We start from the raw sequence: 17,853 nt of genomic DNA on the forward strand, positions 1-17,853 counted from the left end.
GAGAATGGAGATTTTACAGTATCCCTTCCCTGGAATGGGGAGGGAATGGGGATTTTACAGTATCCTTTCCCTGGAGTGGGAAGGGAATGGGGATTTTACAGTATCCTTTCCCTGGAGTGGGAAGGGAATGGGGATTTTACAGTATCCTTTCCCTGGAGTAGGGAGGGAATGGGGATTTTGCAGCATCCTTCCTCTGCCATGCCCACCAAGCCACACCACACCCACCAAGCCACACCCACAGGACCTCTAGTAAAAACTTTTGAATCCCACCACTGCATTGCAGCATTTCCCCCTGGTTGTGTGATCCAAATTCAGGCCCATGGCCGCTGACTCGTTTTTATGACAGTTACGATGTCCCGGGGTGATGTGATCCCCTTTTGCGACCTTCTGAGTAGCAATGTCAATGGAGAAGCCGGATTCACTTAACAACCTTAAGCTAACAATGGCAGAGATTTACTTAACAACCGTGGGCCAGAAAGAAGGTAAAACAGAGCAAAAACTCTTTTAACTTGCTTAGCAACAAAAAATGTTGGGCCGAGTTGTGGTCGTAAGTTGAAAGCTCACCTGTACAAAGAGTTTCCGGGATGGTGAAAAAAAGCAAGGGATAAATTTGAGGGTGAAACTTTGGGAGAATTTTTTTTTAATCCAAGGCATCCTTGGGCACCCCAAAAGTGGGTCAGTGAACATACATTGCAGATGGCATTTCAACGCCCCCCCCCCACGCCCAAAGACTGGCTCTTCGCCCAGCCCTTTGGCAAGGATGATTAATGCCCTCTTTTCCTCTTTGTTTCCAACAGTTTGTTTTCCCTGACGTCTTTGTTTTGTGTTGTTTTTGTGTTCCCATCCTGCCAGGACAAGATCTGGGAACCATGTGGGAGACTTTAGGGCAGTGATGGTGAACCGAGTGCCGAAAAGAGCGCAAGCACATGGCACAGAGCGCCGAAAATAGAGCACTTCGCGTGCGGACGTGAGCTTCTAACACATGTGCAAGCTCATCTGGACCGCAACCAGGAAGAGAAGAGGAGCTGCCCGGAGGGCATGCGCGTGTCGGAAAATGAACTTGTGGTTTCCCAGCAAATCTTCCGGTTACTGCCGTTCATGCGCTTGCATCGATCAGCTGGCCCGCATGTATGCTCATGCCGGAAAACGGTAGACCAGCTCTTCCAGTTTATGTCACTGCCGCATGCACAAAGGTCAGCTGATTGTTGTGTGCACATGCACGCCCGAAACCCGGAAGAGGAACGGGCAATGCCATGCGTGCCAGGTGATATGGCTCCATGTGCCATTTCAGGCACGCGTACCATAGGTTCGCCATCACGGTTTTAAGGCAAGATGCTCCTAGACCTGGAATTGGCTGGGTTTTCGCAGAGTGCATTAAGAACACTTTTTCAAAGAGTGTGTATTCTATTGGGGGTTTTCGGGCATCTATCTTTGCCCGAAACATGCACAACGTCATTCAGTTGTTTTACGGGTCAATGTTTTTCCTCCTTTTATTTGGTACTTCTAATCTTCTGAGGCATTCAATGGATCAACATTTCAGCTGGGACCTCCGCAGTGGTGGGGTCTTGCCGGTTAAACTAACCGGTTCGGTGATTGCACGCTGAAGAAACTTACCTTCCGCATTACTGCTGGGGAGGAAAACAGCTGAGGCGCGGCAATCCACTCTGCCGCGCAACTCAGCGGAGAAGATATACCATATTTTTCGGAGTATAAGACGCACCAAGATTTTGAAGAGGCAAATAAAAAAAAATGCACTCTGCAGACAACCCAAAAACAGCCCGTTTTTTGCGAAAATGGGCCCACTTTTTTTTAAAGGGGATGAATAGCCTTTAGGAGGCTTGTAAAGTGCTCCTGGGGGGTCCCCCCCCAAAATGAGCAAAAAACGGTCCGTTTTTCACAAAAATGGGCCGTTTTTTTGTCGAAAAAAGGGCATGGATAGCCTTTAGGAGGCTTATAGAGTGCTCCTGGAGGCTGGGAGGGGGGAACTGAGCAAAAAGGGCCTGTTTTTCGCTCATTTCTGCCCTCCCCAGCCCCCAGGAGCACTCTGAAAGCCTCCTAAAGGCTATGCATGGCCATTATTGTGAAGGGGCAGAGTTTCGGGAAGCAAAAAATGCTGTATTCAGTGTATAAGACGCACCCTGATTTTCAGCCTCTTTTTTGAGGGAAAAAAGTGCATCTTATACTCCGAAAAGCCCGGTAGGTCAGTACAGCGCAGAGGCGAGCAGGTGGGCCCAGCTGATGGTCGGAGCTATTGGTTCGCCCTAATTGGTCCAAACCGGTAGAATGCTACCTGTGGACCTCCGGCTGAGCAAAGCATCTGTGTACACCAACCAACAGCTGCTCACATCTGCCAGACACTGAATGGGACAACTCGCCACAGCCAAGAAGAGTTCGCACACTCCAACATATTCCAAAAAAAGGATCCTTCTCACCTCTGCCCTTAAGATCCCTCAAGAAAATATTTGACAACGCTGCGTGGGAGATCAGTAAACGTAAGTTTATTTAAATTTTCTCATGCTTTTATCATTAAAATGCAGCACTTTCATTGTCCCTTATAGAATAGAATCTTTTGCACTGTGCAGATTTAAAAAAAAAAACAACTTTGAAATTAAAAGAAATAAACAAACCCAAGACAAATACTGTATTTACAGGACATTAACAATGCTTCATATGGATGATCTGCCATCATAGAGGAGATCTCATTTGAGTCCAGAAATGCAATCCAAGCTACCGCTTTACAAGATTTTTCATCCTAAAACAAACCAAGGAATAAAGAGAAGAAATATATTTTAAAAATACAATAATTTCATTTTTTTAAAAAAAAAAATCCAAACTGGAAGCCAAACTACAACTTTTCTATCAATTATTAAAGGGCATTTAAATCCTAAAAAAATATATACTTAAGATAATGATTTTTAAAAGAGCAATTTAAAAAAATGCCAACCATAATTACACATTGACAATTTGTTTATCTATTTATTAGATTTATTTGCTGGACTCATTTTGTTTTTCTAAATAATGAGAATGCTTATGGTACTCTTCCTTCAACTGATTAGCTTTCCTAATTTGCTGGGAAGTTTAGACACCATCAACTGATTTGATTATTATTCAAAGAATGAAAAAAAAATTGGTTCATTCAAGCTAAATGACCAACACGTAAAGAGGAGATCATATCATTCACACAAGAGAACAAAAGTTAAAAATTCATCTAACAATAATGTTAAAAACATGTTACTCCCTTAAATAATTTGTTTTAGGCTGCCACTTTATATGCATTTAATTGAGAATCCCACCAAGGAAATGAAGCAATCAAATCAGATAGATTTGACACCATAAGGATGATCTTGGAACATAATCTCTAGAAAGAGTGCAGAGAAGAGCAATAAAGATGATTAAGAGACTGGAGACTAAAACATATGAGGAACGGTTGCAGGAACTGGGTATGTCTAGTTTAATGAAAAGAAGGACTAGGGGAGACATAATAGCAGTGTTCCAATATCTCAGGGGTTGCCACAAAGAAGGAGTCAAACTATTCTCCAAGGCACCTGAGGGTAGAACAAGAAGCAATGGGTGGAAACTAATCAAGGAGAGAAGTAACTTAAGAGAAATTTCCTGACAGTTAGAATAATTAATCAGTGGAACAACTTGTCTCCAGAAGCTGTGAATGCCCCAACACTGGAAGTCTTTAAAAAGATGTTGGATAGCCATTTGTCTGAAACAGTATAGGATTTCCTGCCTAGGCAGAGGGTTGGACTAGAAGACCTCCAAGGTCCCTTCCAACTCTGCTATTGTATTGTATTGTATATAAGAATACCATCCCCCTGCTCTGATCCATTTCAAGCAAGTTTCAAGGATCTGTAGCTTGTCTTTGGACTGCAAACATGATTGGCATGTTCTTGGCAATGCCACTGTATTCCCCAGCTTTAAATTACCTTCCTACATTAATGGGAGTTGAATCAGCAGTGTACTGACAACTCCATAGTGTTCTACTTTGGGGACAGTATGATCTCTGGTAGGGAATCAAAAAATACCGTGCACTGGACACCAGGATGACTGAAGCCCTGACCCTTTATAAACCCTTCATCTCCGCTGCTGTGACCTCCACTCTTCCAGCGGACGCTACTGAGTTTTAATGAATGGTCCAGTGGCCTAAAGGTGGAGCTCTCGCCTCGCAATCAGGAGGCTGTGAGTTCGATCCCAGGTAGAGGCAGATATTTCTCTCTCTGGGCAAAATGAGAATATATCTGCTGAAGACGACTCCGCATTGGCAACAGGAAAGGCATCTGGCCAGTAAACTCTCAGCTCCATTCAGGGATGCTGTTGCTGCTGCTACTGAGTTTTAACGTACGAAAGTTGCTTATTGATTATGGATCAGGTTTTCTGGAGACCTTGACCACCAGAGCCCTGTCTTAGATAAGCATCCATGTGGCAAGACACAAGAGTCACACGTTTTAGTAAACCATACAAGTGATGATTGGATTGGGCTTCAGTATGATGGGTAAACTCAGATGCACCCTATTTTGAATTAGGATTTCCAGGTATGAGCATAAAAACCATAGCCATTTCTTTCTGCCTTTTTGGTATAAAGCAGCACAGGGAACTTTTTTCTTTCTTTTAAAGCTACTTTTCCTAAATGTTGGCAAACTGGAGAGAGAAGGGGGAGGGAGGGAGGGAAGCGAGAGAGAGAGAGAGAAAGAGAAAGGACGACAAAGACAGAGAGAGAGAAAAAAGAGAAAGAGAAGAGAGGGAGGGGGAGGGAGGGAGAGATACAGAAAGAGAGAGAAAAAAGAGAGAAGAGAGGGAGGGAGGGAGACAGAGAGAGAGAAGAGGGAGGGGGAAGGAGGGAGAGAGAGAAAAGAGAGAAAAGAGATGGAGGGGGAGGGAGGGAGGGAGAAAAAGAGAGAGAAGAGAGGGAGGGAGGGAGGGAAAAAGAGACAGAGAGAGAAGAGAGGGAGAGAGAAAAGAGAAAGAGGGAGAAGAGAGGGAGGCAGGGAGAGATACAGAGAGAGAGAAAAAAGAAAGAGAGACAGAGAGAGAGAGAAGAGGGAGGGGGAAGGAGGGAGAGAGAAAAAAAGAGAGAAAAGAGATGGAGGGAGGGGAGGGAGGGAGGGAGAGAGAAAAAGAGAGGAGAGAGGGAGGGAGGGAGAGAAAAAGAGACAGAGAGAGAGAAGAGAAGGAGGGGGAGGGAGGGAGGGAGGGAGAGAGAGAGACTGTTTCTCAACTATTGCCACTTGAAGATAAGTAGACTTCAACTCCCAGAATTCTGGGAGTTGAAGTTCACAAGTTTAAGTGGCCAAGGCTGAGAAACATTGAGTTAGACCTTGCAGCTCCACAATCTAGACTCCCTTCAGAAGATTAAAAACAAAGTAGAAACAGCAGGCGCTTTTTCTTTTATGGAAACTTTTCCTTCCTTTAAAAACAAAACAAAAAACGGTCCATCTGATTACAATAGATTGACTCCATTTGCCTGCTTACCTTCTTAAAAGTTCCCGGGGTGATATATTTGTCTTTCCTTCCTCGCTGCTGCTGTCTCTGCTCTCGGCTGTGTCGGAGCTGCTGTTCCTCTCAGACTTCTTGTTCTTGTGCTTGCCCTTGTGCTTGGATTTCTTGTGCTTCTTTTTCTGCCAAAAGAAGGACAAAAGAGTTGGGAGGGACCTTGGAGGTCTTCTAGTCCAGCCCCTTGCTCAAGCAAAAGACCCTTGCTATACCCATTTCAGATTAATGTCTGTCCAATATCCTTTTTTAAAAATCTCCAGTGATGGAGCAGCTACAACTTCTGGAGGCAAGTCGTTCCACTGATTATTTTTTTTCTCATTGTCAGGAAATTTCTCCTTAGCGCTAGGTTGGTTCTCTCCTCAGTTAGTGTCCATCCATTGCTGCTTGTCCTGCCTTCAGGTGCTTTGGAAAATAGGGTGACACCTCCCACTCCCCTTCTTCGTGGCAGCCTCTTAGATATTGGTACACTGCTATCATGTCACCACTGTCATGTCCCCACTCTCTCGGCCTTTGGAAAGTCTATTAAGACCTGGCTATTCCGGCAGGCCTGGGGCTGTTGACCTCTTGAATGAGGTCCAGCCCCACTAAGGTTGAGTGCATGTTGCGTCTTTTTAACTGCCTTGTCTCTTTATTTTTTAAATCTTTTAGTATTCTTTTAAATTGTTTTTTATGTAAGCTGCCCGGAGTCCTTCGGGATTGGGCGGCATATAAATTTATTAAACATTAAGATTAAACACTGGTCCTTCTTTTAACTAGACATATGCAATTCCTGCAACCACTCTTCATATCTTTAGCCTCCAGTCCCTGAATTATCTTTGCTGCTCTTCTCTTCACTCTAAAGCAGCGGCCCCCAATCTTTTGGGCATCAGGAACCGGTTCCATGGAGAGGTTTTTTTCCCGTGGACCAGAGGCGGCGTGATTTCACATGCTGCCTGCATCCCGCAGTTCCGGTTCACGGACTGGGGATCCCTGTTCTAAAGTCTTCAACACCTTATAAGTAAGGGTAATATATTTTTATTCATTTATTAGCTGATAACCCGGCGTGGCCCGGGTATGTATTTATCCCAATCCTGTATTAGAGGGAGCCCCCTTGTGGAGTACTGCAAAGCCGTTATTATGGCAACTCCACTGTGCTGTACAGTAGAAGCCATTTTAAGGCACAATAGGCTGTATCTTAACAGAACTTGAATCCAAAATGCACACTATCACTGTCAAAAGTACTGTGACTTGACACTATAGATATAATTGAGTCCTTTTCATTTCAGCAGACCAGGCATTCCAGAGTTATGCTAGAACACACACACACAGACACATACACAGTCAGATAGATAGATAGATAGATAGATAGATAGATAGATAGATAGATAGATAGATAGATGATAGATAGATAGATAGATTAGATGATTGATTGATTGATTGATAGATAGATAGATAGATAGATAGATAGATAGATTATTCAAAGGTAGATGGCCACCCATTTCAAATATGTGACTCTAAACAAGGAGGGAGGGAATACAAAATAGAAAGAAAACTCCTGCGCAGTTTAAACAAGCCTTATAGGAATTTTGAGGAGAAAAGATTAAAAATAAACATCAAAATTACCTTTTCCTTTTTGTGTTTGTGTTCTTTTTTCTTGTGTTTTTCTTTGATCTTTGGGGTTTTGTGCTCTGCCACCACTTCAGCTGTGCCTAAAACATTTGTCAGAGACAGAAGAATGATGGAAGGAAGAAGCACCGAAAGCTATTCGGTAGCTGCTGAGTTATTATTTTAGATTCCCCGAGAATAGCATCTTTCTGAATTTCTTGATGCAAACTCCTGATCTATTTATACTTGGTTGCACTTTTAGTGAATATATAACGATGCTCAGGAACAACCAACAGAAGATGGAAAGATTTAACACTATCCACTCTGGAGGAACGCTTGGTGAAGATGACAGAATCCACTGAAATGCATAAATTGATAGAGAAGAATATTTGTAGCTCAGGGTTGAAATCAAGAATACTCGGTGACTGATGATATTATCTTGTTTGGGTAATGAAACGTCTGCAGAAAAATCAACCAAGCTCAGAGCACTGAAGACCCCCAAATTGTAAATTGCTTAAATCGGTAACTTAAAAGTTATGATCTATATTTATTGGTGACTGGAAGCCTCTGAGGGATGAAAAAAGTGAACTTGGGACAAATGGCTTTGATGATGAGGCAGGGTGGATTATAGAAAAAAAGAGAGTCATGATGTAACTTTAGAGAAAGAGATAAATTTATAATTGTACATTTTGCTGCTAAAATGAAGATAGGAAGCCCTTTCTAAATATTTTCTTTCACTTCTATTTTTCACCTTTTCTTCTTGCACTTTTGCTGATCGATTTTTTTCCCTGTCTTTTTCTATCAGTTTGTGTTGGCTTGAGCAGGTTTTAGGGATCTACCCTAATTAAATCAAGAATTTTAATAAAAATTATACTCTTCTGATTAGCTTGCTTCTACAGTATTTCTGTAGCCCATGAAACAGAAAAGACCAACATCCAATAGATTCCTGTGTACAATACTTTTAAAATGGAAAGAGTCGAGATATATATATATGTGTGTGTGTGTGTGTGTGTGTGTGTGTGTGTGTGCGCGCGCGCGCGCGTGTATGTAAGTATGTATGTATATATGTATTTAGTGTTACAACCCCTGCTATGCCCAAATATGGGAGGAAGCAGACTGCTTCCATTCTCTGTCTATCGGCTCGTCACAAGAGACCATCACGACAGAAAGCCATTATTTTTACTGTTGCCTTTGTTACATTTGTGTTGCATTTGTGTTGATAAAATAAATAAAGGGAGACTAATATAGATCTATTTCAAGCTATTTAGCTCTCATCAGCTAGCCCAGTAGCTTCAAATCCCAGTAAGGGTATGGCTAGCTGATGAGAGCTAAATAGCTTGAAATAGATCTATACTAGTCTCCCTTTATTTATTTATCAGCACAAATGCAACACACACACACACACACACACACACACACACACACACATATGCAATTAACATTTAACATTTAATAAATGTCTTTACCAGGATAGGCAACAGGAGGCAATCTTGGTCCAAATTCTCCTTGATCAACTACTTCCTCTGAGGTTGGCGTTATGGTATCAAAAGTCTCAGGTATAACTTCCATTTCTTTGAGGAAAAAATAATAAATATGGAGATCATGTTTAAAAGCCGTCATAACTAATCACTTTATACCGACCTATTAGTCCATTTCAAAGTCCGTCTTTTTAAAAAAAATAGTTTTTAATAGTTTTTATTAAACATTTTAATCTTTAAAAACAGAAAGAAAAACACAAGAAAAAAACAAAAAATTAAACCTACATAACAATCTAAAGTAATGCTACAAAGTCCGTCTTAAATGCTGACATATGAAGCATTATATATCAGAAGATTTGGCTGGTTTTCAGTGGGGGGTGGGGAGCATTTTGTCTGAACCGAGCCAATAATAAATACCTTGAGCAACAGGTAATGGGACCCCAGGTGAGTCGCAAGGCTTTGCGTTTTCGGACTCTCCTGCCAGGGCTGTGGCAGCTGGTTCCTCTCCATCACTCTCTTCTTCAGAAGAGGACTTCTCGTCCGAGGAACCGGCAAAGATGGCTTTAAATAAATCCATGGATGGCCGGCTTTCCTCTTCCACAGCAGCTTCACTTGGGCCACTGGGTGGGCCTGATGGCTGAACCACAAAGGAATAAGTGGAAAGGAAACAATGCACTTCTCTGCTTAAGTTAAGCCATAACAAAGGAGCAAACCTTGTTGGAGATTTCTCTTTCTACCTCAACTCTTGCAACATGGACAAATGCCACTCAGCAATCTGCACTTTATTCTGTGGGATTGATTCTGGCCCCTCCTAGATACCTTAGTATGTATTTACTTACACACACACACACCTTTTCTCTCGTATTTTATTTACCTGATAACAACTAGATAACAACTATTTTATTTTAGATAACTATTTTATTTTATCGCATTTTATTTATCTGATAACAATTAGACATAAGGACAGTTTCCCCCTGAATCCCATCACTCTGTTTAACAACTAATTCCACAACACTGTCAAATTATTTATTAAGAGTGTATTACTATTATTCTTCTCTTCCTTTCTAGTACCTATCTCTTCCCACTTATGACTATAACCATGTTGCTTGTATCTTTAAATTTTATATTGTTTTATTTGTTTCCTAGTATAATTTGATTGCTTATTAGTAACCTATGACATTCACTGTTGTATCTTATGATTCTTGATGAATGTATTGTTTTCTTTTATGTACACTGAGAGCATCTGCACCAAAGACAAATTCCTTGTGTGTCCAATCATACTTGGCCAATGAAGAATTCTAATCTATTCTATAAAGAGCTAATGACAATGAGACTCTTTCAAGATTTATTATGTACTTGTGGTTAACCCATGGCTAATCCTGGCTATACCATTTCATGCTTTTCAGAGAGTGTACAAATCAAAACTAGGGAGAAGTGCACCTTTCGTTCATTCAGTTTCAACTTAACTTCAGGGCAAATTAAAACCTGCATTTTTCTGCACTTCCAAAATGCGGTGGTGGTTTTAATTTTGCATGCAAAATGTGGCCCCGGGATAAAGACATTTTTAATGATACATGTCAAATTAGTCCTGCACGATATCATCATCTTCGTTTAACGACACCATAATCCTTGGCAGGGTGGAGTCTGGGCAACTGAATGGAGCTAACAGGGTCTTTACTGGCCAGATGCCTGTCCCGATGCCAATACGGAGTTTTGTTCAGTAGATATACTCTCAGGGTGTCCAGAGAGAGAAATAACTGCCTCTACCTAGGATCGAACTCACACCCTCCTGATTGTGAGGCGAGAACTCCACCTCTAGGCCACTGCTAGTCTTGCATTGTATCCCTTTAGTAAATTGTCACCTGGCGCTCTATTTTGGAGAAATGCATGATCCCATCTCCTGAGACTATTGTAGCTACCAATTCATCAGACATTTGGCATATGCACCCCCACTTCTTCAACATAACAGAAGCACCAAAGCCACTCTCTACCTGAGTGGGAACAAGGTCACCAGTCCCCTGCTTGGCCTTCGCTTCAACTGCTTTGGGAAGTTGGTCCTGGTCATGGACATCAACTTTTGATCGAGCCAAACTTATAAATTCGCTGATGCTATCTTTCTTCTTCTCTCTCTCGGGCACATCCCATCTGGATGACTTCTTTGGCTCTGAAAGAAATGAACACATTTCCAAAAGGGTCATCACCCTTTCCTGATGAGTTCAACCAAGTTATCTTTCTTTTTACACATTTTATACAGCCAAATGCCAACCTAGACATTCAAACACTTCTCAGTGTGTTAGCCTGAGATTCTGCATCAGCCCGCAAATGGCTTTTACTCTCTTATTGTTGGTTAGTTCGTGACCTGACAAATGCGCGCCCGACAAAAGCGCGCCGATGAAACCGCGGTGAGAAAACCGCGATGTTGAAATCGCGCCCACAGCAGCGCGTCGACAACAGCGGGCCGACAACAGCGCGCTGACAAAAGCGCGATTACGGTTAAGATAAGGGTTAGGGTTAGGGTTAGGATTATTACGTTGTTTTCAGGTTGTTTGTTGATGGCGCGCTTTTGTCGGCGCACTTTTGTCGGCGCGATTTCAACATTGCGGTTTTCTCGGCGCGCATTTGTCGTGCGCGCATTTGTCGGTTAACCGGTTAGTTTACTTTATTGTCATTGCACCCCGTACAACGAAATAAAATGCTGTCTTCAGTGTTCAAGGACAGTTCAGGTTGTGATTGTTAACGAATCGTGTGCAATCACTGAGCACAACATCAGGTGGTGGCTGGTTTCCTCACTGACTTGACTTATTGGAAGCAGGCAGTGAAGATCAGCCATAAGTCTTCTTGTTGAGCACTGTTGTAACTTCGAATGGTTGCTGAGAAAGAAGTCACTAAGTGAGGACTACCTGTGTAGTCAAAAGCCCTTCCCTGTCTTTCATGGTTGACAAAGCATAAGGATACCCCTGGGAACAACAATCGGACCAACCACTTGGTGGGCTCCCTAGTACCCTGGGGTCTCTGGCCGCTGGCAAAACCATGTTTTCATCCTTTTTGAAAGAATGTTGGGGGGGCGGGGCGCGGAATCTTATTATTATTATTGTCCTCTACACTTTTGACTGGCCAAGTTATCTATGATCCAGGTCCTGAAAAGATATAAATCTTCTTGTGATAAAATTTAAAATCTTACTGTTAGGAATATTATCTTGTTGCACTCCCGTTTTCATCGGTTGATTTCGCATCTCTGACGCGGACTCTGAAGCAACAGTCAGGAAGTTGAACACAGAATACTTATCACGTTTCACCGTCGGCAATCCCACAATGCATGACCTGATGAGAAATAAAAACAGAGTTTATGTTTATAAGTAGCGTTTACTGGCCGGATTCCCTTCCTGATGCCTATGTGAAGTTCACAGCATATACTTTCTCTTTGCGCCCAGAGAAAGAGAAATATCTGCTGCTTCCTAAGATTGAACTCACGGCCACCTGATTGTGAGACAAGAGGTCCACCTCTAGGCCTCCACGCCACTTTCAGAGTTTCTATATCTAACTTTGGGTAATTTTTTTGCTCCAGAAATGTGTGTTAAAATAGGTCACAAGTATAGAAATAAGACATTTTAAAATTTACAGTTAAGAAATCATAGTCTTTAAGTGAAAAATGTAATTAAGTAAACAAGGTGGTCTAAACCAGGGGTCCCCAACTTGTGGGCCGCAGCCTATTGGCCAATAGCTGACTGGTGTGTACCCCTGCATGCACAGCTCCAGTCACATAGGCACTCACAGCTCAATCATTTGGCTCTACTCCAGTGGTGGGTTTCAAAATTTTTTAGAACCTCTTCTGTAGGTGTGGCCTGCTTTGTGGGAGTGGCTTGCCAGCCATGTGACTGGGTGGGCGTGGCCAACTTGTAAAATGTGGTGAAACTCACTTAACATTGCTCTTGCTTAGCAACCAAAATGTTGTTTCAGGAACTTTGGCATTGAAGTGTGCAAGTCTTAAAGCTGTCAAGTTACAAGACCCTTGTACCCCCTAACCCTTTAGAGAAAAAAAAAACCAGGGGTGTTCAAACTTGACAGCTTTAAGACTTGTGGACTTCAACTCCCAGAATTCCTTCTCTCACTCTTCATCTTGATGATGCGCGGACGGGCGGTGACAGGGAGCTGGAACCGGTTCTGTAGATTTGTGGAATCTCTTCTATAGAAGAGGTTAGAACTGGCAGGAACCCACCCCTACCCTACTCGCACAAGGGTTGTCGTTGGTGCTTATGGCTCCATTTGTGTGAGCAGCGGGTGTCCACGCACGCACACATATGCCTGCCCCTCCCACAAAACCATCCCCTCTTTCCTCCCTCCCCCCACTCCGGGCCGCCAACCCAGATAGGTTGGTGATCTCTGGTCTAAACAATAGTAGTTAGATTCGATCACTTCTACTGACCAACCATAAATTATCACCCCCAAAATACTTGTTAGAAAATGCTAATGGATTCAACCAACTTACTCTGCATAGGGGTCAGGAATATTAAACCTTTTGCACAAAAGCTTATCCGGGTGCCACTCAAATTTTTCCCTCGTGAGCTTTCCAAACATCTTCATCTTTGCAGCGGCCTCTTTGTCATCAACGTTAGTCTAAAATAACAATGTGGTTCTCGCTTTGTTACAGCAATTATCGCACATACATTTTGGTAATAACCAATTTGAGGATAAAGAATAACTTTTGAGGGTCTTTTTTTTTAATTGGCCTGGTTCACATTTCTGCTAAACTACATTTTAAGCTTGCTTTTATTCTATAAACCACAAGTTTGTGTTCACACAACACCTTCAGACTGGTGTGGCCCGCCAGCGGGCAGCAGATTCAGAGAGTAAGGAGGTTGGGGAGGAACATGGACCAGTCCTGGAGTCTGGGGAAGGCTCTGAGGAGGGCTCTGTGTCGGAGGCAGAGAGGGGGCAAGGGCCGTATGCCACTTATCAGCTGCCTTCAGAGTCGGACATCAGTGGGGCAGAAGAACAGCTGGAGCCTGTTCCAAGTGTGAGCATGCGCAGAGTTGCCGGACGAAAGGAACAGCTAAAGAACAGGGGTCGACTTGGGAGTAAGGCCACAGGTGGATGATGAATGGCCCCTCCCCTGGGGAATAAAAGAGGAGCGAAAGGGGAGTGGAGTTTGCAGGAGACCATTAGTTCACTTAATTGGTTCGTGACTCTCCGAGACTCCTTGCCAGGTTTTGCAAGTATCAGCCTGGCAGGTCTCCAAGCCAGATAAGGTCTTGGACTTTAAATCCTCTCTCAAAAGATTTAGATTTAGATTAGATTTTAGATTTTATTAATATTTATAGGCCGCCCTTTTCCCTGAGGGGACTTTGCTGGATGTCAATGAGCAGAATTCACTGGAAATTAATAAAAGGGTTTTTTGTCAGGACCAGGAGTTTGCTTCATGCTCTTGGGAAGCCTAAGTCACAACACAGACAGAATGAAACAAACCACGTTACGGCTTACCTATGAGTTGTGAGAACTCTTCTCATTTGTTTGGAGATGATCTTGAAAGGAATCGGTGCTCTGAGGATTATTGCAAATCAACCCAGTTCAACAGTTTCTGGAGGCGTTTGGGACCTACCTCTTCATCGCGAGGAACATCTACTTTATCAGTATCATCCTCCAACTTTGCAGGAGTAAACCTTGAAGACAAAATCGAGCTGGAGGTTTTGTAGAAGGCAGCCGCGCGCGAGAATTCTTCCCGTTCTCTACCGCGCTCCCACTCCGTCATACTGGAATCTAAACAGCTTTCTGGCACGTCTATTAGGGCAAGAAAAATGTAAAAAGCAAGCAAAAAAATACAAAATCAGTAACACTGGCTCAATAATGTGGAACAGAAATGAACGAAACAGTTTATAGACACAGAGATTTCCAGCAAAAGCAAAGCCAAGTATGATAGAAAATAGCCTCAACAGAAATATGAAAAATCAGAGGATATTCTAATTTTTCTTTTTAAACAAAGGTATATGGCCCCCCACCTTAACTAAATAACCCCAGCCCGTTAAAAAAAACCCACATAAATAAAATCACACAATGTAGAAGGCAAAAGGAAAACAAAATCTCAAAGCACAGCCCACCACACGAATATTTCTTGCTGATTCCTAACAAGCAGAATCATAAACCAGAGTTTGTTCTTCTCCTGTTGTTTTGGTTGGAGCAGAGGTGGCTTCCTACCAGTTCGCACCTATTCGGTAGAACCGGTTCGTCAAATCTACCGAACCGGTTAGAAGAGGTTCCACCAGTGGACCTGGAAAGCAGGCCACACCTACAGAAGAGGTTCCAAGATTTTTTGAAACCCACCACTGGTCCTTGGATAGGATTATTCTACATTATCATGCTCATATTTATAAAACTCAGTGCCTCTGTGAAAGGTAAGGATGACTACTGTGTTTGTGGTGCAATCAGAACATTGCGTGTGTTGAAGTTGTTTTGACGCAAACCAAAGATGCCTTTTAAAAAATAAGTTTACATCACATTCTTATGCTGTGTGTGAGGTAATTTAAGGTGGTTCTGACAAGTGTCGTCGGCATCTTCATATCCGGTCACATGGGCGGCAAGCCACTCCCATCCGGTCACATGGGCAGCAAGCCACTCCCACAAAGGAGGCCACACCCACAGAGTAGGTTTGAACAATTTTTGAAACCCACCACTGGGTTGGAGCAAGTCATAATTCCTGTTTTGGATCTTCGATTACACAAACCATGAACCAGGGTTCCCGGGTGTTTTTAGATTAATCTAACAGATTCTACATGAAAGAAATGTTAACAGCAGAAGCAAGAATGTTTTAAGATTCCTTACAAACCAGAATTTGAATCAATCGTAACTAATAACTCTACGGAAACAACGAACAAGATTGCACTTTGTGTGCTAGCCACGGAAGACAACGTTTTAAAATGCTGGACATAGAATAGAATAGCATAGAATAAATGTATATTTCATGATGACAACTTATACATTGCCTCTTTTGCGTCTTCAGATTTGGGGGCTGCCAACTTAAATTCTGTTTGCCGTAGAATACTCGAATTAAAATGAAAATATGCTAGAAGAAAATTGCTGGGGATGCAGCCCCTACTTGCCTTTCTTCCCACGGGAAAGATTTTCTAAGTAATGTTCATATCTCTTTTGCTTCTCTGGGTTGCTGGCAAATGGTTTGAAGTCGGTCGAGCCAGTTGTAGCTAACTGGGACCCCAGCCTCAATTGCCGCGGCACGTCAGAGACAGGAGGAGCTTGGAATTTGTTACAGGGAGATTGTTGGGGCACAGTGGCAGCTTTCAGTTGTGGTTGTACAGCCTCTTTCGCTTCTTGGATCCTTTCTTTGTCTTTAGCCGACAAATATTCCAGAACAGAAGTGGTTGGGCCTAAACAAGAAGAGAAAATCTACTGATAAACTACTAACATTGTTTTAGTTCAGAATATAGTGTAAGCAAGAATGTATTGCCTTGCTTAGATAAAATATTTGCAAAAAAGCCCCCATTATTAATTAAAATATACATGTTTAAGGATATATTTAAAGAGAGAGAGAGATGGATGGAGATAAGGAAAGAGAAAGATATAGACAGACAGATAGATAGATACAGAGAGAGGGGGGGATGGATGGATGGAGATAGAGAGAGAGATGGAAATAGATAGAGAGAGATGGATAGATTAAGTAGATAGATAGATAGATAGATAGATAGATAGATAGATAGATAGATAGATAGATAGATAGATAGATAGATAGATAGAGGGAGAGGGGGAGATAGATGGAGATAGATAGATAGATAGATAGATAGATAGATAGATAGATAGATAGATAGATAGATAGATAGATAGATAGATAGATATAGATAGATAGATACAGGGAGGGAGGGAGAGAGGGGGGAGAGAGAGAAAGAGGGAGGGAGACAGATGGAGATAGATAGATAGGTAGATGGATGGATGGATGGATGGATAGATAAGATAGATACAGGGAGGGAGGGAGAGAGAGAGGGAGAGAGAGGGGGGAGACAGGGAGATAGATGGATGGATGGATGGATGGATGGATGGATGGATAAGATAGATAAGATAGATACAGAGAGGGAGAGAGAGAGAGAGGGAGAGAGAGAGAGAGGGAGAGAGAGAGGGAGAAAGAGGAAGGGAGACAGATGGAGATAGATAGATAGATAGATAGATAGATAGATAGATAGATAGATAGATAGATAGATAGATAGATAGATAATTAAATTTTAAAAGACAACCCAAAATGCCTACAAAGAAATAAGTCAGAACAATATGATTGCAGATTCCAGGTAGACCAGTGTCCCACCCCTGCAAACATTTGGGCACCACAGTCCGGTTCTGTGGAAAGAGGTTTTTCTGTGGATCGGAGGGCAGGGGGCGCGGTTTTATGTGTTGTCTGCATCCCGCGGATGGAGATTTGTTTGTTTGCACGCCCCGGCTTTTGGCATGCCAAATTCTGGTGCCGATCCACTGCCCAGGGGGTGGGGGTTGAGAGCCCTGAGGTAGAGGACATGCATCGTGCAGAGTAACATCGGGATATTGGATACCTTTCAGAGCAGTTTCGCCCAGCACTTCCCTTCTCTCGGTAGCGGTTTTCTGGTGTCTACTTTGGACTGCTGCGTTGCTCAGAAGCTTCCCTGTGGATTCTGCCAAGGCTTGCAGTAAGTGGGAGTTTTCAGCGGTAGCTTTTATCACAGGTCGAAAATAATGGATTGGTCTGTAGTCTCTTGGCAGGTCTGGAGGGGGATAAGCCTTGATGGGAAAACCAACAGAAGACAAATTTTGCCTTGCTTGCAGAAAAGCGAGTCATTGCATACTGGACATTGGGAATTAGGCAAAATTAGTTTAGTGTCAGGGTTCCAAATAGCATCCAAAAGTAAATCAGAATCCAAGGCAAAGTATTGCTCAAAGTTCCAATTTATTAAGAGAGCCACGTTGGCACATCTGGGAAAACCTGAATCTGAAAAGCTTCCCGGTTTTCCCCACCTAGTTGAAAGTTCAAGATCTTGCCCCCACACCCACAAGTCCATCACATGGTCCAATCTCCCACTGCCATGCTGGCAGTTCCACCCATCCAGTTCCAGTCAGATGCAGAGGTGCAGAGACAAAGGATGACCGTGGCTTTCTAGAAAGAATGTTGTTGTAGCTACATAGTATGTGACTTACAATCCCTCCTCCCATTTCGCCACAATAGAAAAAGGCATAGTAGAATAATAGAAAGTGTGGCAGGCCAAAGATCCAAAAGGAAAGATGGCTGCAGACCTGACATTTAATTTAGTTTAGTTTACTTTATTGGCATTGC

General features: G+C 42.7%; 1 protein-coding gene across 1 annotated transcript in view; it reads right to left on the bottom strand.

Moving 5' to 3' along the window:
• Positions 1 to 2,476: 2,476 nt before the first annotated feature.
• Positions 2,477 to 17,853, bottom strand: part of GPATCH1 (G-patch domain containing 1) — a 28,062-nt gene continuing 12,685 nt past the window's right edge. The window contains exons 10-20 of the mRNA XM_087729499.1: positions 17,099 to 17,303; positions 15,650 to 15,931; positions 14,155 to 14,333; positions 13,045 to 13,172; positions 11,740 to 11,879; positions 10,550 to 10,722; positions 8,976 to 9,195; positions 8,547 to 8,651; positions 7,099 to 7,184; positions 5,476 to 5,621; positions 2,477 to 2,752 (exon numbers count right to left, since the gene is read on the bottom strand). Coding sequence (XP_087585625.1) covers positions 2,728 to 2,752; positions 5,476 to 5,621; positions 7,099 to 7,184; positions 8,547 to 8,651; positions 8,976 to 9,195; positions 10,550 to 10,722; positions 11,740 to 11,879; positions 13,045 to 13,172; positions 14,155 to 14,333; positions 15,650 to 15,931; positions 17,099 to 17,303 — 1,689 coding nt within the window. The 3' untranslated portion in view covers positions 2,477 to 2,727. The remainder of the gene's footprint in view (positions 2,753 to 5,475; positions 5,622 to 7,098; positions 7,185 to 8,546; positions 8,652 to 8,975; positions 9,196 to 10,549; positions 10,723 to 11,739; positions 11,880 to 13,044; positions 13,173 to 14,154; positions 14,334 to 15,649; positions 15,932 to 17,098; positions 17,304 to 17,853) is intronic.

Source organism: Thamnophis sirtalis, unplaced genomic scaffold (assembly GCF_051295495.1).
Source record: "Thamnophis sirtalis isolate CommonGarterSnake01/CBP01778 unplaced genomic scaffold, rThaSir2_p1.2 scaffold_14, whole genome shotgun sequence".
NCBI classification, from domain to species: domain Eukaryota; kingdom Metazoa; phylum Chordata; class Lepidosauria; order Squamata; family Natricidae; genus Thamnophis; species Thamnophis sirtalis.